At 39.9% G+C, this 25543-nt stretch overlaps 1 protein-coding gene across 2 annotated transcripts; it reads right to left on the minus strand.

Annotated features, from left to right (window-relative positions):
• Positions 1-24274, minus strand: PLA2G6 (phospholipase A2 group VI). 2 transcript variants are annotated; one of them, XM_063308313.1, is made up of 17 exons: positions 24212-24274; positions 21077-21324; positions 20141-20356; positions 18117-18300; positions 16621-16808; positions 14937-15033; positions 11427-11609; positions 10386-10494; positions 9835-9972; positions 9074-9164; positions 8627-8790; positions 7508-7658; positions 6893-7029; positions 6032-6186; positions 4200-4367; positions 2612-2685; positions 1-1254 (listed from the first exon to the last, which is right to left on the minus strand). In XM_063308313.1, the coding sequence occupies exons 2-17, from the start codon at positions 21283-21285 to the stop codon at positions 1113-1115; spliced, it is 2406 nt and encodes an 801-aa protein (XP_063164383.1). In that variant the 5' UTR covers positions 21286-21324; positions 24212-24274; the 3' UTR covers positions 1-1112. The 2 variants fall into 2 exon arrangements, with proteins under 2 accessions (XP_063164383.1, XP_063164384.1); XM_063308314.1 differs by lacking the exon at positions 9835-9972.
• Between the last annotated feature and the right edge of the window lie 1269 nt (positions 24275-25543).

Genomic DNA, 25543 nt, shown 5'->3' on the forward strand with positions numbered 1-25543 from the left:
TTTCAGAAAATAGTGCTTTTATTTAATACTCAGTTTTGAAAAAAAATGTGGAGTTTTTAACATCAACATAATTTTCATCTGAATTTGAAATAGCTTATGAAAACAATGGGGAAATGGGGTATTTCCTGTTAGTTTCACTTTATTGGGATATTTTTCAACAATTCCAGTACATCCTATTAAGTCAGTTAAAACTTGGAAAAACAGTACATTTTTGTTAAACAGCAACACCTTAAATTTGTTGCCTAAACAAAACAAAACAATAAAAATAGTGTTCGTGGGAAGAAAAATTAATGCAACAAGGGAGAGTGTAAGGAAACAGAAAAACTGACCATGAAAACATGTGCCTGATGATTGACTTTGTCAATCAAAGGTCTTACAAACTTAGTTTAATCCTATACTGACATTTTTCATCCTTATTCAGAAATGTCTTTGTTTGGGAAGACTAACTGTCAAAGGCTGTGAGACCCTGCCTCCTATGAGGAAACACACCTGTCCTCCATTCTTCCAGGACTCCTTTGTGCCACTCATAGCAAAATGACTCCTTCAGGGGTGGGAAAAGTCAGGGAGTCTGAAGTAAGGAAACAAGTATTTAGGAAGAGCTTTGGTCTAGAATGAGCAAAGGAGCTTGCCTACTACCAATAATGTTGAAATAAATAGTAGGTTTTCTCAAATGGAAAAAAAAATCTCCAGCTTCCACATAGCAGAAATTCAGGACATGACTTGTAAACAGGGAGAAAAAAGCAATTTAAAATACTCAAGTCCTCATGTATACCCTTAGATACAAAGGTACAGTAATTAAACCACAGCATTCAACTAGTCTTAGATTCCAGGCAGGAGCAGAAACAGTCCAACTCTGTTCAACAAGCAAACTGAAATTTACTAAATCTTTTAAGGTTACTGGTGCACCAGCACATTGGGGTGGGGGTGGGACACAGGATATAGAACAGCTGAAGGATGTTTTGATGGGAGCAATCCTCAAATTCTTCCACTTGATTTTCTGGTACATGGACAAGGGGCAAGTCGCCGGCCAACAGAACCTGCTACTTCTTGTGGATAATCCAAGCTGCAGCTCAAGGCAGGCATTATTTGTACCAAAAATCTTTACAAAAACTTTATTGAATTAGGAGCTCTACCAACTGCTCAAATTTATCCCAGTGTTGATAAATGTAGATCTGAGTTTCCCAGAGCATGTTTACCAGGACTGTATTGCTCACCTCATCCAGCATTATGTCTGTCTCCAAAGGTGGGTTGAATCTGTGGGCATCATGAAGGTGTTAACAAGAACAGCAATTTTGTCTATATACTGCAAGTGAAGGTGAGAATGTAGGGCAAAGAAGTGTTCAGAGGAGAGTACAACAGAGAAAACAAAACACACTGGAAACAATGTGGTGAAACAGGAGCATCATAGGACATTTGGTTCCAGATTCCAAAAGACCCTCAATGTTTTTGGATACTACTGATAGAACCTGGTGACAGAAGAGGCCAATATCTTTCATCTTCCATATAAATATTTGAGTTCTTCTCTAGTTTTGAGTCTGAGAAGTTCTCTCCAGCAGGGACTGAGCCATTGACTCATCTAAACTTTGTTTCCTGTCCTTGCATTATCCTGTCTCAGTCTTGCCTACTCAGCTAAAACTAACCTGGCTTCATACCAAAACATTCTGCCTATAGCTCAGACACTGGATAATTGGATAATATTTCCCTCCCTCTCAGCTGAATCCTGCCCCATTAAAAAGTTGTGAGGGCCTCTTATATAAAACACCTGAAAAGCAGAAAATACCTAGAAAATGACTTATGTTTATTTATTGGAACAGGGAACTTGTGACTCTTGAAATGTTGCTGAACTATCATTCTCAGCAGTCACTGCCAACACAACCAATGTTGAAGACGCTGCAAGCCATAGCTCAGCAACATATTGAGACTGAGAACTTGCCCAACTCTGCCTATACAGGCTGCCAAAATGCATAAGAATCTTCAGCTCTGAAACAGCTTTGCCCCCAACTGATGGTGACTGATAAGAGTCCCTGTTTGGTGATCCTTGTTTACTATATAGGGTCATACTCTGAAACCACATTCACAAGTTCAAATTCTGGTTTTTCTGACACAGTATTATACTAGACATTTGTCATGAGTGCCGTTGAGCTGAAGACATCAGCGCAATGGCACACATGACAATAACAAGGAAACAGGGGAAGGGGCTCAAGATAAGTAGCCATCAACTTACAAAGACTAAAGGACAAGAGACAATGGCTAAGCGGATCGCGAGGCACACCCAAGCTGTTAGCGCTAGCGCAACGGAGATCGCCCAGCTGACAGCAATCACCGGAGGAATAGGGAAACCGATGATGGGCGATCCCGGAGCGCCAGCGGGGCCTCGCAACCCCTCACCTACCGGCAAGACAGCGTGTTGGACAAAGGGGGGTGACGTAACCGCGAGTGAGGGGGCGCTGACCGGCGCGGGGTATTTAAACCCCGCACCGGCGCGCTCCTGTCACTCTCAGCTTTTTTCTATCACTGTATCTACACTGCGAATAAACCAGAGCCTGCTTCATCGGAATCAGTGTCTGTGTATTACTCGGAGGTAGGCAGCGCATGACAACATTGCATATACCTGAAATAGTGGGCATCTATCATCTCACACCAGGCTGCTGCACGGTCAACACATGGTCCATCTGCATCTGTGCACTGCAAAAATAAAACAAAGGAATATAGCGTTATTCAAAGTATGCCAGTTTTTCTGCAAAACAAATCTCAAGTACCACAAGTAAAAAAAACTAAAAAACAACAACAACCCCAAGCAGGTTTGCAAAAGGAGACCTTGGATAATTTAATTCCAAGGACAACTTGAATATGAAACATATGACAATGCAGAGTAGTCTTGAGAACGAGACCAAATTTTGAAGACCCTCTTTTTTGATTAACAAAGCAATTGGTAATTATTATACTGTGTTACTGGTGGGCTAATCAGATGATGGTACCATACATTATTTGCATTCAGGACTTGGTCGTGTCCTTTATAGCTTTACAAGGAAGAACCAAGTAGTTGGAAGTCATATTAAAGCTACTTGAAAATATACTATATTTTCAGATGTGTAGGGGGGAGCTGGAATGAAAGTGAGGAGATGCCTTACCTTTAGCTTCCTACCAATTCCTGTAAGCCAAAACTGCTAACCATCTAGTGCTATAACTGGACTTAATTGCATGCGCAATTCAGACCGAACCATGAATGCTCTTAATTTTGAAAAACCCCAGGAAAATCCAATATATGATAAAGGGGGCAGAGTTTGTTATTAGCAGTGGGGGGTGGGGGGTGTTAAAAGATAGATTTAGTGTGACACTGAAGATTGGCAACCTGGCTATTGGAGTTTTAAAAGAAAGCTGGAGAAATAGATGAATAATTTTATTTATTTATTTTTATTTATTTATATTTCAAATTTCTGTCACCGCCCATCTCCCCCAAAGGGGGACTCTTTATAGCAGGCTTTGATTTTAAGTAGAAAGAATTTCCTACTTAATAAGTTACAAAAAGAATAGAAAAAAAGAGAATTACACATAATTGTGTAATTGATAAAAATGGTCACCTTTGTAAGACACTATATACGAACCAAGCTTATTTCATGCAAATATTATATTCCCAAATTTCTAAAAATATGTGAGGAGAGCTTTCATCAGCTGGACCAAAAGCAAGGAAATCTGTTAGGAAACTAAAAAAATGAATAGATCCTATGGATCAAATGGACTGTTTAGAAAGCATTACAAAATCTTTATGAACATTCTATTAGATTACATAATTTACACTCTATCCAATCATAGTGAAGCAGCAGCAAAAAATATCTCCAAAAGCAGCAATGTTAAGTTCAAAGGACAGTAAGATGGGGCAAGACAAGAATAGGCAAGAATACTGAGGCATATGTATGAAAGAAGCTTAGTTTCATAATCATCACATACATGTATTACATGCACTATAATCAGATTTATTTTCTGTCCTGGCTCAAATGACACAAATATCAGGCAGGACAGTGAAGGGGATTGATCTCCCTTGATGTTTATTAGTATCACCTTAGGGAAAGCATTTTCTTCACATCTGTTGACTTGTTATTTTATTACAAACTACCCAAAACATTCCTTTTATTCCCAAAATGTAGGAATCTTCACCTTAAATCTGGTATCATGATGTCCATTCTCTACCTCATACTCACACAGTCCACCACCAGTCTGCCTAGTTCTTTAGCCCCATAGACAGTCTTGGCCAATTCCCAAGGGTTAGAGGGACGAAAGACATCCACAGAGCTCACAGGGAGTTTTGGTGCTCTGCCAGTTCCGAGAGAGACAACAACTCCCAACTTCTTCACCTTGTCACCTTGATCCTGGAGAGATGGAAAGAAAAATAAGCAATTACTCCAAACTTCCAAGGATGAAGTGGGTAGGAGTCTTACCAAAAAGTTCACATAGTTTGCTTGAATTTTGCACTAAAAAGGCATGTACACAGTCCATGTGAAATAGGTGTTTGGAATATTATTCTGGTTGTTCTTTTCCATTCTTCAAAGAGGTATGGAGATGTAGCAAGTGAGTTATTTAACTTGTTCACAAAACTGATTGGTAGTTTTATAGCTCCTTGAAGTCTTATACATTTATTCCAGCATAAATTTTCACAAAGCTTGAACCTAGTTACAAATCAGTCTTTGACATTTGTGTTGCCTTACCATTTTTAAAAGAAAAATTAAAGTGCAAATCCCACTGAACTTTTTAAGACTTCCTTCTTGGTAAACCTTAAGGAAATCATTCCTTTCCCTGGGATTGTACGATGGTCCTTGCCAACACATCTTTTGTAGAGAAGTCAGACTTGATTTTAACAATCCATGCTTCAGTTACTAGCTGAGCAGATTACTGCAAAATACTCTGGCTAGCTTTGCAGACATTTTTGAAACTCCAGTTGCTCCAAACTGCAGCAACCAGGGTTTCATGCCATGTATCAGAGATCAAAACACATAACTCTCATCTTATAGTGTGAAAAAGCCCTAAGGGCTTGGGACTAGACATCCTTAGGAATTGTTTGCTTTCACACAGAAATCCTATCAGAGCACAAATACAACAGGGTCTTATGCTGGTATCTTGGTTCTGGAATACTTTTCCAATTTTTTTTTCCCTTGTCAGAAGCACCTACCAAGGTGCTTCTGTATTGAAAGGATCACCGTTGCCCAGGGGACGCCCGAGGGGGCTCCTTTCATGTCCTTGTTATTTTCCCACCAGAGTGCTACCTATTTATCTACTTGCATTTGCATGCTTTTGAACTGCTAGGTTAGCAGGAGCTGGGACAAGTTGACGGGAGCTCACTCCGTCACGCGGCTTGCGCTCTCGGGTTTCAAAGTGCCGAGCTGCCGACCTTAATGGTCCTCTGACTTAGCATCTTAACCAATGAGCCACGGCAGCCCCTTTTCCAATTAAAAAATGTCACCCTGTCCATAATGTTTTTGCCAGAAATTGAGAACATGCCGGCTTTTAATTTGAAATACCTAATTTTAGTGTTGCCTCATCATCTTTCTCTTCTTGTATTAAGTAGTAAAACAGAAAATAAACAACAGCAAGAGAGAGAGAGCAATAAAACTAAAGTGCTGGCTATATGATGTGGCTCCTATTAGAAACTGGTTGATGCAGCTTACTCTGAGGGATTTTATGAAAATGTTCTGATTATGCTGTTTGCCAGATACTTTTAGATCCCATTTGTGATCTGGGGCACCCACAGATTATATTGCCAAATTTGGCAGCAAAACACCTAATTTCCAGCAGTGCTACTTTATGCTCCCTTTCCCCACAGCTAAACAGCAACGAAACCAACTGAAGTATTTCACCTTTTAACCACCCAGGGACATCCATCACTCCCTTAATTCCTTAGAAACCTAACTGGTTCTTTTAAGAGAAAATACTGTCTCTGGACAAAAAAAAAGGAGTTCACTGTTTGGACATGTTAGAAGATTGCACATGCAAATTAGAGCATGTCTTTAATAAATATTCTTGCAGAGTAAACCCGTACTTTCTGGATTAAAGATTTATTGTATTCATTGATCTCAGTTATAGCATCCAAAGTGGGGTTGTTGGCCAGCAGCCCTCCATCTAGAAACCGTCCTATGGGCCGAAAATACGTTGGAGCAGCTCCACTGGAACGGGCAGCCTGCCAAACCAATTGGTCTATAAGGAGGAAACAAAAAGCAGTAACTATTTTGTTAGCAAGAATAATGCATATCAATATTATAATACATAACACAGAGAGACTATCTAGCTATCTGCCTGTCTATGAAATGGAAAAAACAAAATAAATTTCAAATCAAGGAAAGTTTTGGAGGTAGTGGTGAAGCCAATAGATCCACTGAAGATCTCCTTACATTACTGTGATTACGCTTTAATTTTGAAGAACAAAAAATAAAAAGTACACTCCAAAACATTACAGTGTGCAACAAATATTACCCCAAAATTGCTGGCCACCCAAATGCAGGCAAATAGGAGACAATGACACTGATGGCTCCAGGTGTGCTTCCTTTATAATACTTAGCAATGTTGTCTAACACCATGTTTTTAGCTTTATGGCTGCTCCAAATGTCTTTCTTCCTACATAGAAATTATCCTCATGTTGGGAGAAAAATATCGCTGCATATACAACCAGTCTTTACTTTGTTATGAGCAGAAGATCATGGGAAAGTGATGTGTTCCAATCATATTTAGTATATGTAGTACACTCATTGCAAACATGATATATGCTAAGTGCACAACTATTCTGTTTGCTCCAATTCTTTACAAGTGGTAAATGAGGAAGAATTATGTACTCCATATAGGTTTCCTCCACTGCTCAACGCCCCAGTGCAACTTAGATCCCTGGTCTGTGTGAATGAGTATTTACCTTCTGGCTTGGTCATTGGCTGAAATAAGCCTATCGTCCTGAAACGGGATTTATTTCTTCCTTCTGGAGGACTGTAATTCCTGAACAAGTGGAGCTCAGCAGGTTGTCGGTCACACAGTGTTGCTGTCAACATGACCCTGTAAAAGGTCAAGCCAGACAAAATTTCAACTTGGTTGTAAAGCAGAGACCATAGCCCAGTAGCAATACTTGCGCCTTGCAGGCAGAAGGTGACTGACTCAACCCCTGAGTTAAAGGAGATCAGGTAGTACCTGCTGAAAAACATTTTTACTGGAGAACATGGCCTCATTACCAGACCAAGTAGATGACTGTTAAGAAAGATGGATCATTGATCTGACTAAGACAGCTCTGTGTGTATGTTACCATTCTTCTATGGATCCCAAGTGGTATTGTAACTTTGCCAGGCAATCTACTTTTAGGTACTGATGAGATCCCAAGCCTACTTTGATTAAGCTAAGCTATGTGTCTTAAGGTCACGCCTTGGATTTGTCTTCACAGAAATGTAGAGGAGGTAAACAAATGACCAGCAGAGCTAAATACTAAAAAGTAGGGGTTGGAGTTCAGAAAGCCATCTGAATAGTTTTCATTTTGGCTTACTTGGGACTCTTGATATCTGTCATTTTGGTATGCTCTCCAAACTCCTTCTTCAGGAAATTCTCAAGAGGCTCAGATTCATAGGGCCGCGACCCTCGAAAGACCTCATCTTTCATGCGAAAATACACACAGCGCATGTAGTCCATGGGCTTCTCTGAAAAGAAGAACAGCAATATTAGTTTCCCAGAGAGCACCTTCAGATCCAATCCAATAGAAATAGGCAGGAAATTATTTGAACATCTTGGTGGAAGCATGGAAACCCATGTTTTGTTCAGTGTGTGGAATCACCAAATGTGTGATAGAAGAGGGGACATCAGAAAAGAGAATGGTTCATAGCAGGAAGAAATACATGAGGCTATGCCAGATGCAAAAGTGCAATGAAGACCTGAGCCATTCTGCATGGAAATGTGTAAAGGATCCATATACTGCATGCTTTGGATAAAGAAGATCCCAGATTCAATCTCTGTTACTTCTCGTTAAAGAAAGATTGGTAGAAAAACTAGAAAAATACTTGGTCATTTAGAATGTAGACCATGAAGACTAAATGGTTTGATTACATGATTAAACATGGCAGCTTCTGAAGAAGGGAGATAAAGAACAATTGAAGAAATGTCTGGTGGCCAGACCAGTCCACAAAATATATCTGAATGACACATTATCTCGCGGGGGGCATAATACAAAGTAAACTAGGGCTGTATTCTATCTACCCTCAGCAATGGAAGCATTGTACTGAATCTCAATTTCTGAATCAGGAACCCTTGGATCTTTCTCATCTAATCAATAAAAAGCCACTTCTAGCCCTCTTCTAGATTGAATACATGTTAATTACCTGCCCAAAGATCAGAAATAAAAATTGACTAGAAAAGAACTGAGCCTTTAAGCCTACCTATTTATAAACCTAGCAAAAAATTGTAAAGCAAACACAGCAATGAGAAAGATTTAGACAAGAGTATGTACAGCTATATAATGTGATGGTTTGATAAGAAATCTGGAGCCCAATTCTGATCAGGTTTTATGAAGAGCAATCCCCCATTTTCTTTCCCATTCAGTGACCATTCCCCTCCCAGGCTGAGTCATTTCCTTACCCGCATGGGATTATTTGCTGTTCACATCACTCCTTACCATGCACAATAGACAGGGCCAGAATTCCCCCTGTACTAGTCCCCGCCACCCAGTCAAAGAGCTCTCTGATGGGACGTCCTGCAGCTTTCTCTATAGCAATGAGAAACTGGATGAGCGCAATGCCCCGGACACCCCCACCGTCCAGACTCAGGAGGCGGTTCTGGCTAGAGAAGGGGAAGAGAGAAAAGAAGCGTCAACCCCAGAAGTAGCTCTGCCTTGTTCTTCACGTGCAGATGCCTCAGGGAGATAGTTTAATGTTTATATGCATTATATGGTATATCTAATGTACCAAAATAATTGTTCCAGAGAGTACATTTGAGCCACAGAAAAGCGAAGGAGTAGGCATGGATCTTTTCTTTCCAGGAATTCAGTGCATCTTTACTGGATCCCCCCAGAGCAGGGAGATCTAGACCACCAATGTAACTCCCACTGGCTCTATTTGCTTACTTTCTGCTCTTCTCAGGGGCAGAATCCACCACATCTGGTTTCTTCAGCAAATTTCCAAGGGCTGCTGAAACATGGATGATGTCTTGGAATTCTAGAAAGACACAGAGCAACAAACAAAGCATAAAATTTCCAATTTTCAGGACACAGCAGACACAGTTTAGAACTGAGAGTTTAGGACGTATTCCCTTGGTAGCTGCAGTGGCCAGATTCCATAGAATCCAAGGTTCCTACACCTCAAGGCATTGCACAGAAGGAAATGATGTGATAGGCATACCTTTCCAGAGTCACCATAATCGATGACAGGAAATGCCTGCCTGCCAAATGCCTCCCCTGTATGCAATGCTTATAAGAGCCTTGTTTCTACTGAATATAGCAATCCTATCTGCTAGCTCAAGAGCTACTTATTAATCTGTCTCCTCTGAAATACATACTGTTATAGCTGTAAGAACATGAAGGAAAAGTGAAGGAAGAGTCACTGGTGGTACCACAGGGTAGATTACTACAGAGCATGGTAGGTAGTCACAAGATTGGCTGCCCTGATTGCTCCAATGCAATGACCAGTTTTCTAGCACACCCACACAGTACTGAAAAACCTGTTACCATCAGGAATTATGATGGTTGCCACATGGATGTGTGCACCAGCATTCATTTACACATACGAGTTCTTATTCTAAGTGCAATCCCATGTTGGAAATCTTGAGATGTGAAGTGGCCCAAGAGAGTGAAAGGAAAGAAAGGCACAGAGCTAGGTAGTATGTTACCTAGGCCAGAATTCCGTGGGTCTGGTGATCTTTCTGGGAAGGTGGAAGTGGATGATGATGAGGTAGATATGCCAGGTGGATGGCAGCGTTCAATCCCTATAATTTTCAGCAGATCTAAAAGAACCTTCCGGTTGGCACCTTGCGTAGGTGAGGCAGGAATCACACGCATTAGACAGAAAATTATTAAAATAAATAAAAATTCAGTCACCGCTGCAAGCTCTGAGCCACCCAATTTCATGTATCTGGGAAGAGCATGTATCTGAAAGACAGGTGAATATGCTTGCCAAAGGCAATGGAGAGCAATTTTAATAACTCAGTGAGGTAGCTCTAGGGACTCATTCTCACAGCTCCCCTCCACTGTTGGTGACTTGTCTATGATTCTGAACTCCGTTCCACAACCAGACCTTTACTGGGAAGTACAGATCTATGCCCTAAACCAAAAGATCCATGGCTTATGTACACATGGATTCTGTTCACAATGTTAGCAGAATCCAGTTGGGTAGACCAAGGTTGACCCTCATTCCCTTCTTCTATCCACAAGTTCCTCTTACCTTTGCTTGTCCTGGCTGCCACCAACCCAGGTGTCTCCCCTAAATCATTGGGGATATCCACATCTGCTCCAAACACAATAAGAGCCTTGATCATTTCTATGTGGTCTTGCTATTGGGAAGAAAGGAACTTGTTAATGGAAGCATATTGTCCTAGTTCTCTCCATCCACAGCTTCCTAGGCTACACTGAAACGCTCACCCACTTTACCACCTTGTTTGTTTGTTTGTTTGTGCTTCTATGCCACTAGTTCCTATAGGCCTAAAGCTGCTTAAAGAGCATCAAACATTGGGGTAAAAATACTGCATCATTCTGATCAACATCATATGACAGTGCCATCCCTGCAGGGTAGGCTAAACTTCCACTTCCTCAAAAGCCCTCTTGAATGGCCAGGTCTTCATGGCCCTTCAGAAGCCCAATAAAGTGGGGAGGACTAGATATAGACCTTCCTCTCAGCAGCCACACTACAAACTGCCAACTGGCTTATCCATCCCAAACAGGTCAGGATCTCCAACCTTCTTTGGGTAGAATAGCTGATTTACCTAGATTAGAATGGTGGTGATGAGATAAATATAAAAGAGTACTGGATCAATTGATTGATATATCAAAATAAAATGGTTAAGTGTGCTCACTGCAGAGATAAGCATAGCTCATGTTTCTTGGCTCTACCTTGTTTTTCACTAAAACACTGAAATCTACCAACTGAAATAGGTACAAAAGATATACACACAGATTGAAAGAAGGTTGAATCCAAAGATATTTTTTAAGTATCAGAATTTAAGTCACTCTTCTTTCATACATGCAAATCAATTCCTCGTTGCTGCAAGTTTCCTTTGTTTCAGCAGAAAATTAAAGCCAGGGAGGGCATGTTGTTACTTCAATTGCTAGAAAACTGGGAATGAGAAATTGAGGCTATCTTCTGCAAAATATTCAAAGTTCTTCCAGAACTACCTTGTGCTCACCCCTGCTCTCTGTATTTTAGAAAGAAGGCACCTCTCTCAATTTCCCATCTGCTAGGAAAATATCCAAATGATGACAGGCCCACCTGCATGGCCAGGTGAAGTGGTGTGTTGCCATCCTTCCCCTTAGTGTTGGGCATAGCTCCGTGTGTCAACAAAACCATTGTGCAATCAAAACGCCCACGCCGCACAGCAATATGAAGGGCTGATTCGCCTGTTGCGCTGAGGGTGTTCACTTCACAGCCAAACTCAATAAGCAACCGGGTCATCTAGAGCCATAAGGGGAGTAATCAAAAATAGGAATTGCAGCAGGTGCCCTTCTTTTCTTCCAAGAGCTTCTTCTATTATATTTTTCACGATGGGACAAAGATCATAGGTTGCTCCAACAGTCCTTTTAAATATTTGTAGTTTATTATAGAAATTTCATATCTTTTAGTTACCAGACCATTCACCTATACAGGTAGTCCTCGAGTTACGACCATCCATCCAGTGACCGTTAGAAGTTACGGCTGCACTGAACGAATGGCAGTTATGCCCAGTCCCTGAAGTTATGGCTGTTGCGGCACCCCCATGGTCATGTGATCAAAATTCAGGTGCTTGGCAGTCTGCCCACACTTACAACCACAGGACTGCTTCAACTCCCCCATCCACCTATCCCCCCCGCCATCTCTGCCCTTTTGGCCACCCCGCGCTCACTGGCCTTGCTCCCCTGCTGGCCTTGCTGCCCCAGCTGACCTTCACTGCCTTCTTCCTACCACTGCTGACAGCTCGAAGGGTCCTTCTTTCGTGCCTGTGCAGCTAGGGTCTTCTTTCACACGTCTGCTTTCCAAAACCTTGCAAGAAGGTTGCACGTCATTTGGACAAGGGGTGGGCATGACCTCTGGAAAAGGCTGGGTGCAGCCAGCAGCTGCCTCACAAAGGGCCAGGCCAGGCATGCCCATCAGCAGTGGCAGGAAGAAGATGGCGAAGGTTAGCTGGGGACGGCAGGGGCAGCAGGGGCAGCAAGCGCAGGGTGGCAAGGCCAGCAGAGGCAGCGGAGTACAAGGAGACCAAAAGGGCAGAGATGTGGGGGAAAGATAGGCAGGTGGGGGGAGCTGAAGAGGAGGCAGTCCCTTATCTTACTAGGTCTCAGGGTTGGAAGGGACCAAGCCAGGAGTGGCTTGGCTTGGGGTGGGTCCTTGGCTAACAACCAGTGGGATTCGGTTAACGACAGCAACGGGGACTGCTGGGATTGCTGGCACTAAGCAATGCAGTCACGTGACATCGCACTTTATAACCGCATTGCTTAGCGACAGAAATTCCAGTCCCAATTGCTGTTGTAACTCAAGGACTACCTGTATTCTTGTAACCAGAATAATCCATTTAGAAAAAAAACCCACTGTAGCTGCAAACTGCTCAGAGTCATTGGGAATCAGGCAATATACAAATTTAATAAATCATCACCATCACCATCATGTCCAAAAATGTGGTTGATCTATAGCACTTTGACTGGTAAGATTAGTTTCTCTCCAAACTACTATCTAGACTTATTTACATAACAAGAAGAAAAGCACCCAGAAATGCATTTCAGTCAATCTACAAAATAGTTTTTCTTGCATGTTCCAATGACTTTTCACTTCATATTTGGTTTTACTGGGTTTAGTATGTAAAAATGAACAGAATTGACAACAGCAACACCTTTCTGAAAAATTCTCACAGAGGCCCAATCTTTCTTATTTGTGCCACTTTCTGACAAGAACCAAAGACACTTTTCTTATCCCTTGGACAACCAAATTAACTGATTTCACACCTACTGTATGACTTTTACTTTTTAAACCAGAATTCTGAGATTAGCCTACTGAATTCTGGTGCAAAAGACATAGATTTAATGAATCTTATGCCTCGGAATTTGTTTTGGTTATCAAAATTGAACAAAGCTCACCATCCTTCAAAACAAAAATCCACTTCCAGTTTTTCTGATCTTTCACCTGTGTTTCAGCAATATAACTGGGTAGATAAGGAATTCATTTTATGGCTGCTTAAATTAAATAATTAAGAGTCAGGGGTCTGCACAATGGATTTTAAGTCACTCAGAAATTTTCTAAAAGATGTACTTTTATCTGCCATCTATTCCAGTTGTACAACAACTTTTAGCATGCCCCGAACCTCAGAGAAGTAAAAGCTCTATACTGTCTGCCAATACAGAGTTCCTTAATGGGATGGATGGATGGATGGATGGATGGAATACAGAGAGCCAGTATGGTGTGGTGGTTAAGGCATTAGGCTAGAAACTGGGAGACTGTGGTACAAAGCCAGCTGGGTGACCTTGGGCCAGTCACACTCTCTCAGCCCTAGGAAGCAGGCAATGGTAAACCACTTCTGAAAAACCTTGCCAAGAAAACTGCAGGGACTTGTCCAGGCAGTATCTGAGAATCAGACACAATGAATGGATAAATTTATATATAGGATATAGGATAGATATAGATATATAGAGGATATAGAGCTGCTAGAAGTTATACAAAGAGGGAAATTAATTGTAACAGTCCTATAACAGTCCAATCTTGTTCATCCAGGTGTAAACAAGCCCCTTTATGGACACATTTTTTTTTCAGTAATTCATGGGCTTGGCTTAGATATTAATTTTGCCTAATTTTAAGATACATTATGTTTGAAATTTCCAAGAGTTCACCCCAAGAAGAAAAGTGAGATCATATCAGCATCAAAAGACTTACAAGGGTAAATAAATCAATTGCTTCTGTCAGTTTTTATAAGGAGATGGAACATTTGCATAAAATGACACTTTTATATAAAAAAGTTACTTTTCATTTTCTTCTGTGGGAAAAATATCGCCAAATTTTAAACAGTTTCTTAGCCAAGTGTTCTACAATCTTCTCTTACACTATCATTCTTGGGTACTTTTTTTCTCTAACAAGTAGCATCTTTGTTTGAAGCAAGCATCATGCTAATTACTGTATATTCAATTTGTGGTTCTTGGACGGTTAATGCTAGGTGTGTCTCTCTTTATGGGTGTTAGGAGGAAGGAGGAACAGTAGTTCCATACAGAAGGAGAGATGTTACTTCTACAACATATATATTAACTAATTGCCAATACTTCTGCTCAAGATGCTATTCTTGCATACTTAGATGGACATTGACTTTATTCAACAGAGCACTGATATCTTTAAGTAAAAAGGCACATTCAGGATCAGTGAACACAAGTTATTTTTGTTTTCACTGTTAAATGATCTCAAGAATATTCTTGTGCTTCTAAGCACAACTCTATGCACATCTTGGGGGTTGCAGGTTTTCTTTTTCTAAGCAAGTCCAGTCATTGAGGCTGCTTTGGGAGGAGGATTCTTAAGGTTGAAATTCAACAAATGCTGCTTTTCCATAATTTTCACAAAATGGCAGGGGGAAAAATGTTTGCAAGTCTCCTGGTTCTGCACAGATATTGACGACCCAGAACCAATCAGGATCATACATAATGGATGTTAGCAATGGAATGGGGAAAAGAACTTCTACCCACAGGAATTCCCAGGAGAATAAGGCTCCCAGTTAGTAAAAGCAAAATAAAAAATAAAAGTTTTGTCATATCCAATGATATTCTACTTTCTCACCTCTGCATTTCTGGCCCAATGGAGGGGTGTAGCACCATATCGTGGGTCCAGAAACTGAATCTGGCTGATTTCTTTATCAAGAAGGATTTCTGCACATCTGGAAGAAAAAAGAAACAGAAATAAACAAAAGATGCAACAAAGATGTCCTGGGCAGCTTTATAAATATTTGTATTTTCAGTAAGAATGGAATTATTTTCAAAGGTCCAGCAGCAAGCACACAAGGTACATTATGAGCCCTAAGACTATAGATGGGGATACAGTAAAGCCAATTTCATAATATAACTAAGCAACCCTGTAATACCATGCTTTTGAATTATCATATTCTCTGATTTTACTGCATCGTTATCACTCATGCTGATTCCTTCTCTTGTCCTCCCTGCTTTTCTGTACCATCTGCTGCTCTGTCATCCTGACCATGGATCTTCACTGCTTGCCCCACAGATTTTGTCAGTCTATGTCTTCTGCCACAATCTCCTGGAGCCCATTGACCATCTTAAAAAGTTTTGCTGAAACCTTTGGGACCAGAGACATATTTAAATGTGTTTCCTGTGGAGGCAATACCCCCCTCCCCACTCCTGGGACTCAACTGATGGGACTGTGCACAATAGTGGTCTTCGGCACACCTCTCCTCCCTGCCCCCTGACCCCAGCTGGCATGTCATACAGCAGTCTTTTAAGGTAACAATTTCCCCACCGCCTGAACTATGAAGGGACACTCCCAGGGCTCTTGAGTGGTCTGCTACCTTGCAGCCACATTCAGAAGTACAAAAATGGGTACAAGATAAGCATCCTACAAAGCACCGCTTTTAATTCAGACAAGAAAATTCCTGCCAGTTTTGTGTGTGTGAAAGATGTGTACTTTGAGGACACTTCCATGCAAGAATTTTCCACAGTTTGAAAGCAATTCTGGAAGTGTGCAATTGCATGACTTTGGCTGGATTGGAGAGTTTTGGATTTTTCCTGGCTTTGAAACCAGAGAAAAGCTATTTTCTTGGCAAGGGTATACCTTTGCTGAGCTGACAGTCCATTTCCCCATTTGTAACTCTTGTCTCACTCTGTATCCTGCCTCTGTGATTTCAGTTGACCTACCAGGTATTTCAAGGAAAAGGTGGTTTGATGGTTATGAAGCTTCCACAGGAATCACTCAGGTTTTAGGTGAATGCTCTCAGCAGGAAATAAAAACATGGATTTGGAGGTGGGGAGGGATAAAAGCCATATATTTTATTTCCCTTTTGCATCAGGTGGGAATGGGGAATATTTTTTCTTTCTTCAGGACCTATGGTAGCTTGGAGCGGACAGTGGTTCTCTGTTCCTTGTTTTTAGCAAGGCATTTCTTCTCTAAGGTCTTAGTTGATGGAAACTGAAAGTGTCCAGCCAGGTACATGATGAATAAGTACAAGTGATATTTTAAATCACCAATAGTTCAATATATAGTCTACACTGGGGAATCCAATCAAGACTAGCTTCAAAAAATCAGGCAAGTCTGAATTACAGGCCTGGGGGAGCAAGCATGATCTGGAAGCAGTATCACATAGATGACTTACGTTACCTGGATACAGATATACCTGACCTGACCCTAGCATAAAGGGGAAGGAGTGCATATTCAGTACAGTTGGATAGCATATAGGGTGTTTCTATTTACAGAAATCCTTATATTCTGATCTGAACAAGGCTAGCAAAGTTACCTTTTCTGAGAATGCTTCATAGCAGTGTGGATGGGATAGCCCAGTGCTCCCAAGGTATTGTACTTCGCATGAACCTTAAGAAGAGAGAAGACTGCATCTTCTTTGCCCAGCTGGCAGGCCAGGTGCAATGGGCTCTGCCCCTCATCATTCAGATGGTCCAAAGCAGCAGTTGATTTCTTGCCCAGGAGCTGAACAATTAAACAATTTCACTTGTGATTTTCAACTCTGAAGCAACCTCCTCCTTCAGGATGTGTTCTCCCAAATTTCCCAGTCAGTATTTTATCTTTTATTTATTTTTATTTATTTTTAACTAATAACAAAAAAGAAAAAGAAAAAAATGATAATACTGATGGAGATACATATATTGTCAGAAAGAAAAAAAACATAAAAAGTGTTTTACAAAAAAGTGGAAGTGCAACAAAAAGTTTTAAAAAAGAAAAAATCATAGTATAATATGACTAAAAGACTGATACTGCAGCATTGGAAAGATAAACACATGGCCCCATTTACTCAATGGATTGAAGACCTGGTTACACTTGCCACTTATGAGTGGATTGCCTATAGAGGTAGACTTTGTATGGACAAGTATAATGAAATATGGGACTCATTCATACAAATTCCAGTAGGTTAAAAAAAACATGATAGTCATACAAAAGTATAAATATATACATCCTTGAATAATATTTCTGTTAGTTAACTATATATAGAATTGTAATAATCAGTATTTTATCTTTATCCAAGGGAATGCTTTAGAATTACTCATACTCATTTCAAACTTTTTGAAACGTATGTAGAAGAGAAGGCATTTATCTAGATAAGGATGTCACCAATGTTTAAGAAGAGAAATGAATCAACTAATATGCATTCTTTACAGTAGGATATACTGCTATGTTTGCAGTTCTTGAAACAGTCTGGTGGTATATTCTTCTTAGATATGTAAGCATTATTATCCTTTTCATGTTGTATTTTTGCCATTATTCTGTAAATCTCATCACAGAATAATTCAAAATTATATAGATGATTGCTATTCTAAGAACATTTGTCATTTCTAGATGCTAAACTGGTTTATCCTTCATGGTTTATATAAATACTTCATTTTCCAAGTTTCCACTTTAATGCTAAATAAATCTTTTTTTTTTACTGTGAATTCCATTATCTAAAAACAGAATAGAAAGTCTCTTAAAATATAATGATGGTTATAAAATTATTAGTACATCATCTGTAAATAAATTAATTTTGAAAAAAAAATAATTTTCATTTATTCTATCTTGCTACTAATAAAGAGTTTGTTGTGATTGCAAATATTGATAAGCATCTCTGTTTTGCTGTACTTTATCGAATCACAAACAAGCTTATATTGGGAAGAAGAGTAGAACAGGCCAGTTTCAGCTCTTCCACATTTGGAAAGCTCCGCTCCCCACTTCCTTAGATTGTACACCATTTCATTCTACCTCATGCTCCCTTCCTGCAAGCAAGAAACTCCTTAAAGCCCTCACCTCTATAATCTTTGGGTTGCTCCCTCGAACAGCATAGTGGAAGACAGTTTCTCCATTTTTGTCTGTAAGATCAAGACGGGCTTGGCATTCCTCCATCAGCTCCTTCAGACATTCAAGGTCACCTTTTTGGCAGGCTAAGTGAAGTGGGGTGCATTCATTGTCAGAACTGTTGCTATTTATGCAGCTAAAATAACAAAGATAGGGTAATGCTATGTATGCAGTCAGACACATAAGTACAAAAACAGCCAGGCTACCCAACAGATTTCTTTCAAAAGCTGTGGCATTACTTAATTTTTTTATGCTGCTGCTTCTTTTATTATAATACAGAGCATATTACAAAATTAACTGCTGTACTTGCTGTACTTCCACTACAATACTCAATATGATAGAAAGATCCTTTACAAATTCTAGTATTTTTATGTAAAAGCTAAAATACAACAGACTCTAGATCTTTGTTGCTGAAATACCTTGAACCACACATGGGCAGAAGTCACATTGTTATTTACTGGTAGATTTCTGATTAATCTGCAATAGATCAACAATTGGAAATCTGTGACTTTTCTGAGCAATTTTTAATTCTTAATTCAATTGTTTGAAACCCTGTTCTATAGTAACTCAGATGTGTATTCAGACAACAGTATAATGTGAGCCAGTTTGGTGTAGTGATTAAGGCATCAGGCTAGAAACCGGGAAACTATGAGTTCTAGTCCCTCCTTAGGCACAAAGCCAGCTGGCTGACCTTGGGCTAGTCACTTTTTCTCAGCCCTAGGAAGGAGGCAATGGCAAACCACTTGTGAAAAACCTTGCCAAGAAAACCGGGACTTGTCCAGGCAGTCTCCGAGAATCAGACACAAATGAACGGATTAAAAAAAATAGTATAATGTACTGTTTTAATAAATTTATTAACATAAATCAGTGTAATGTATTAGGTTATTGGTTCAAACAAGCAATTTGCTAGGTTTTCCGGGCTACCTTATTCCATTTCACTAAAAGAAAAAAAGAAGTAAAATGTATGAGCTTAAAGTCCACCTTGAATGAGCTTATAACAACTGGGTTCACACTTCATGCTAAACTATTGTTGAAATAGACATAGTTTCTTGAATAAACCACAGCTGAGTAGGTTCATACAACAGGCTGAGTCAAAGACCAAGAAGGGACCTACTGGATCAAGTGAGTAGTCCACCCAGTCCAGCATTCTCTATCACATGCTGCCCAGCCATATGCATTCAAGGGAGTTAACAGGCACAGACAGGAGGATGGAAGTCTTTTCCACCATTGTTTCTTAGCAGTTGGCATTGAGGGCATGCTGTCCATGGTTATGAAGATAGTATCAGCCATCAAACCTGGTAATCACTGAAAGCCCATTCTCGTATCAATCTGTTCCCTTCTTTTTTAAAACCATCTGAACTGGTGGCCATCAATGAAACTCACGGCAGCAAATTCCACATTTTAATTATATGTTAAGTCAATTCATACTTCTTTTTATTAGGCTTGAATCTCCATATATTTAGTTTTAATGGATGAGCCTGAGTTCTAAGGTTAAAAGACAGGGAGAAAATCTTTTCTCTCTCCAAGCATGGTTTTATACAACTCTATCATGCCTCTGCCAATCCATCTTTGCTTAAGTGAAAAAAATAATAATAAATCGAACACTGAAGTTCTTCCTTGTAGAGGAGCTGCCCTGACTACTTACATTTTAGGGTTTGTTTTTTGCATATTTATATATTGGCTGTTGTATTTTCAGCTTCCTTCCTAATGATTCCAACATGTTATCTGTAAACCGCCCAGAGTCCCTCCTTTGGTGGGAGATGGAGATAGATAGATAGATAGATAGATAGATAGATAGATAGATATGTCTGTCTTTTTCCCAGTAGCTGTGCGCTGGGTTGACATTTTCACCAAGTTATACATCATGACTCTAAGATCTCTTCCTTTATTGGTCAGCTCAGATTTGATTACTCTACATGTGAAGTTTAGGGGTTTTGTGCCTATGTTTGGCACAAAAGATCTATCCCACATCATACCTCAGAATGAGATTGTGTCGGAAGCTTCCCAGAAGTCCAGTCTCTACAGCTATGTGTGCTAGTGACCAATTGCGGTGACTTCGAAAACAGTCTGTGAGGTGCTGCAAAGTTTCCAGAGGCAAAGGATTGTGACAGCTCTCATAGAAGGGACGCAGCTGCTTCGTGTACAGATCAAAATATTCCGTTGCATTTGCTTCACTGTTAACTTGAAAAAGCCTACAAAGGAAATTGTTTTAGAACTTTTATAACCTGCCTTTCTATGGCTTAAATAAACTGGCAGTCAATGCATCTGCCACAAAATGAGAAGAAAATCTCCCAAATTTCTGAGATTTGAGGGGAGAGAAATTGAGGCACCTCACAATCTATTTCAAGGGCAGTTCCACACAGACTGTATTACAAAGAGCTGATTCTAAACAAAAAGAATGTGAAACAAGGAAGCAGAACAGATCATTCACAAATATAAAGTGAAAATTGCATGGTAACAGGAAGTTAAAATACTTTCCATCTTTATTCTTTCACAAAATGTAACCCTCCTAAGGCCCAGAAAAAATATTATGTTCTCTCATCACTGCCAGCTTTGTACATAATCCCATAGTTATTAGCCTACAAAATTATGTACCTCACTAAGAAACTAGCAGCACTGAAGTACATACTACTAATTTCTTTGTAGGCTTGCAAAAAATAAACCTTTTATCAAGCAGTTACAAACAAACTCAGTCCTTTTCATTTGTGTCAGCTATGGAGGAAGCCAATTCACTCACTCACCTACAGCAACACAAAGCAATCGTATCTGTCTTCCTTTACATGCCTTCCAAGCCATCATTCAGATCTTCCTCCAGAGTGCATGAAAATTTCCATATTCCTCTGCTCTCAACCCCCCATACGAACAGATAAAAGGTAAAATAATTTTTTTAAAAAAAACGTTCTGTTACTTACCGGAAGGCAGAAGTTTGATTCTGAGGGTTAATGAGCAGACAGTCCCACGATCGAGCTGAACTGTTTTCATACAGGACTAACCTATCTTCTTGTTTAACCTGGTTTTGAGATGTATACTCTGCTAGAGATACCTCCTTTACCCGGTAAGGGTTTGAGAACAAGTGGGTGACATTGTTCAGAGTATGGACAAGTCGTCCAAAGAACTGCATGCCTCTAAAATATGTCCCAAATAATCTTCTTTCAATGTTCTGGTAAGAAAAAAAAATCTTCATTCACACGTATCACTGACATTCACTAACTCTGATCTAGCATAACATTTCCTTATTCTCTCCACCAGCTATTGCAGTGCGGAACGATGGAAAATGGATCAGCTTTGCCCATCTGGTGCCCACTACTTACGCTACATATGCTTGCTGGAAGGGCACCAATCAGGAAACTCTGGTTAGATATATCTGCCATGAAATTCACCCAGTGTTGAAGCAACTAAGTAGTCAAAACAAGAGGACCAGAGATCAACTAGGTTGAGAAATGGTCCTTTATGACCAAAGGCTGCTGAAGGAAAAAGGAAGGTTTGGCTTGCACATCCTACTTCCATACTACGAGTCTAGATTGAATAGAATTTAATGAAAAAGAAAAAGAAAAAGAAAGTTTACTTAGTGCCCTTGCATTCTTTATAGATCTAACAGTTTGATTCTGAAGGCGAACTCCTATTAAGAGAGGTTAACACATCAATTCCATTTTAATGCAGAAAATATTTAATACAATGTGAGTCATTTGTAATTCAAACTACATTGGATAAATATTTTCCAGTTACAGGCGATTTATAGCACTGGCTATTGTGCAAAGAAAACAGTTGTACTGATTTTGGGGGGCTCTGCTTTAGCTCTGGAGGTTTTAGTTTGTAGAAAACATGTCTGTTTTCCTTGCGCTATACTCTACTGGATCATTCTGTCATTCAACAGAGATATTCCTTTTTGTCTTGCTGTAGGAGCAGCTCTCCACAAAATTATTCTCCGTTGCAAAGACCTTTTGGTAATATCAGTGCATTTTGTAGCATGGCAGAGTTCTTTGTTAAGAGAACACAATCAACAACTATGTAGTAGATCCTAATTTATAAATATGATTTGATCTGTTAAGAGACATACTTTGATTCCTTTCCTAACTGAAAGTAAATTTTGAACCAAAAACATTCCAACAGATTATAGAGATACTATTTGAAATAATGTTATAGATTGTTTGGGTTGCTGCAGTTACTGTTTGTAAATTACATTCTGCTTTCTTCTATTTGTTTTCAATGTACATATTTTTGTAAGAAAAAATGACAAATAATTTTGATTTAAATTAGCTATATATAAACACACTTCCTTGGCATGCAAACACTGGGAAACCATACCCAATCTCAAGTATATTTGAACAAATTGAACACTATATTTATTTATAGTTGTGGCACAACATAACATAATCTATGCTGGGCTTGTATGCTTTTCTTCAGTGATTCCATGCCAAAGATTCATAGTATGGATTTGTGTTGAGTCTACAAATGGATGGCAAGAACAAGCGTGCCTAATTTTTATTCAGACTTTCCTTTTTTATGGCTTCACTTGCATGACCAAAAAGATGAGAAGCAGCAGTCTTGTACTCACTCTATAAATAAATATACATGGGAAAAGGAGAACTGAAATCCAATTCAACAATATTAAAAAACCAGCAAAGTCTGAAAGCTGTAGTTGGAATTTTTAGAGCAGCATTTGTTTTGTTTCTCTCTTTACTAACCCAGCCCTGCATCCTTCTAGGGGAAGATTATTATTGCATCACAATGGAATAGGGGAAAGCATTTAAGGAACATTATGATAAAGCATTTTTCTATATCACAAATATTTCTATTTGTCTTTATTTCATTATACTGAATTATATCCATGCTTTTATTATGACAACGCAGACACTTCTCTTCATGCTAAAAAAATTACCATGGAACTAAAGGGAATGCTTTCCACATCAGGTGAGCTATATCTTCCTACTGTTGAATTTAGGGATTCATGTTCTGTACCACTACTCAAAACGTGATTTTTCAACGTAGGCTGAGAACTCCCTTTCAGAGATAGAGACCATTAAACTAACATCCCATTCTGTGTCCCTTTTAAAAAAGAAAGGTCTAACAAATGTCTTCAAGATGAAATAAATGTTAAGTCTTGTCTAGTGAAGCAAATGTACATGTTCCTAAATTGAGTAAGAAGTTCATTGCAGAAACAGACTGATATATATGGAAACAGTGTTCAGTGTAAAATTTTAGTCATCCTGTCAGCTGCTGATTACAATATTTTTAACATTTCAAACAAAGGCATGAAAAATTCTAACTCTTGAGTTTTCCTCTACTTTAATGACCTGTTTTTCACACTGCTTAAAGTTAGAATGACTGAAGTTGCTTAAAAGCACTTGAAATAAATAAAGCCATATTTTATTTATTCAAAAACACAATTAACTAGATTCACACAGCTAAGCCAGCAACATAACCTTATTTCTGACTAACCACAATATGCAAATATAATTTGTGTAGTTTTATGTAGAGACCATCCTTTTCCTTGGCAGGGTTCTTTTGCCTTTAAGATTTTGCAGGACATAAAAACTTTGAACCACCAAATCTTTCGTTGTGGTTACAACTGAAAGCCCCCCTGCCCCAGAGGGGCTGTGTATCGTAAAACTACAAAGAAGCAACCCTACACAGCATTTCCTTCGAGAGGAAAGCGCGCATTGTAGGAAGTTAAGGACTACCTCAAGAGTATTACAATTCTTCAACCCCAGAAGCAAATAACGGGTTGAAGGTCAGAGTGTATTAAGGCATCTTTGGATAATCTGTAATACAGTAACACAATTTTATTTTTCCTAACGGCAAAAAAAAGACTCTTTTAGAGGGTTTTGACAAGGAGAGCTGGGGGGAGACTAGGAATATTGTGCGAAAACTCATCTGAACTAAGTTCCTAGGTTGTGCTTGGGCTCAGAGGTACCCGTTTCTTAATTCCCATTTCTGATCCCCTTTGCTTTCAGAACTGTTTTCCAACAAGCAAAATCCGGACTTTAAATACTGCTAGGAGGGAACACCCCGCAAACTCTCCTTCTCCTGCAAAACATCGCACTCACCTTCTACTTAGCTATTATTCACCCAGCTACTATTTCCGCCAACAAAGTCCCAATTGCCTCACGTGATCTCCCCTCTGCCAATCACGATCTACCGCCTCGTTGACGACTCACAGGATCTGGTTAATAGGGCGGCATACTTACGCGCGAACGACAATTACGCCTCGACGTGAAGGAGGCGGGTCAGCCATCTTTGTGTTGGGCGGATGTTAGCGCAATACAGTAGTGCCATAGCCGCCATCTTTGTAAAGGGGGGGTGTAGGGTATAGACTACTGGTTTCATCTTGCCCTGTGCTCGTGTTTATTGCAACGTCGGCAACTTGTAGAGTCGAGAGCAGATAATAAAAGCGTATTCAGGACTAGAAGCAACGGGTGAAAATGTGTACAGAGGATCACATTGGGGAGATGCAAAACAAAGATTCTCAGAATGAAAGATGGGATGTAGATAAATAAAAATAAAAGTTTTCTCATTGGTGTGAAGGTTGCAAAGACTAAATTCCACTGAATGCAATACCTGCTAACGCTGCGAAACGGGAGATACAGAGACTGATTTCACACTCAGGCCAGAAGTCGGCCAACCCCCAAAGTAGCTTTAAAGAGCCTAACACTGATTCTGAGTAAAGGCAGCATGTACTCTTTTATGGGCAGTAAAAGGACTGGCAAAATATTTCTAAAATGCTGCAGGGAGAACTATATGGATGGAGCTGGACCCAAATTGAGGGCCTATTCAGCTGTTTGACAAACTGAAACCCCCTTGAAAATAATTTGTTGTTGTTTATTCATTTAGTCGCTTCCGACTCTTTGTGACTTCATGGACCAGCCCACGCCAGAGCTTCCTGTCAGGCGTCAACACCCCCAGCTCCCCCAGGGACGAATCCATCACCTCTAGAATATCATCCATCCACCTTGCCCTTGGTCGGCCCCTCTGCCTTTTGCCCTCCACTCTCCCTAGCATCAGCATCTTCTCCAGGGTGTCCTGTCTTCTCATTATGTGGCCAAAGTATTTCAGTTTTGCCTTTAATACCATTCCCTCAAGTGAGCAGCCTGGCTTTATTTCCTGGAGGATGGACTGGTTTGATCTTCTTGCAGTCCAAGGCACTCTCAGAATTTTCCTCCAACACCACAGTTCAAAAGCATCGATCTTCCTTCTCTCAGCCTTCCTTATGGTCCAGCTCTCGCAGCCATATGTTACTACGGGGAACACCATTGCTTTAACTATGCGGACCTTTGTTGTCAGTGTGATGTCTCTGCTCTTGACTATTTTATCGAGATTTGTCATTGCTCTTCTCCCAAGGATTAAGCGTCTTCTGATTTCCTGACTGCAGTCAGCATCTG

The sequence above is a fragment of the Candoia aspera genome, chromosome 7 (assembly GCF_035149785.1).
Source record: "Candoia aspera isolate rCanAsp1 chromosome 7, rCanAsp1.hap2, whole genome shotgun sequence".
Classification (NCBI taxonomy): Eukaryota; Metazoa; Chordata; class Lepidosauria; order Squamata; family Boidae; genus Candoia; species Candoia aspera.

Coding starts and splice junctions, on each gene's coding strand:
- PLA2G6 (XM_063308313.1), bottom strand. CDS start 21,285: ATGCAGTTCTTTGGACGACTTGTCCATACTCTGAACAATGTCACCCAC. Junction 15,034..16,620: donor ATGAAGCATTCTCAGAAAAG/GTAACTTTGCTA, acceptor TTTTTCTTCCAG/ATGTGCAGAAATCCTTCTTG. Junction 9,165..9,834: donor CCCACGGAATTCTGGCCTAG/GTAACATACTAC, acceptor GTGTCTTTCTAG/AATTCCAAGACATCATCCAT.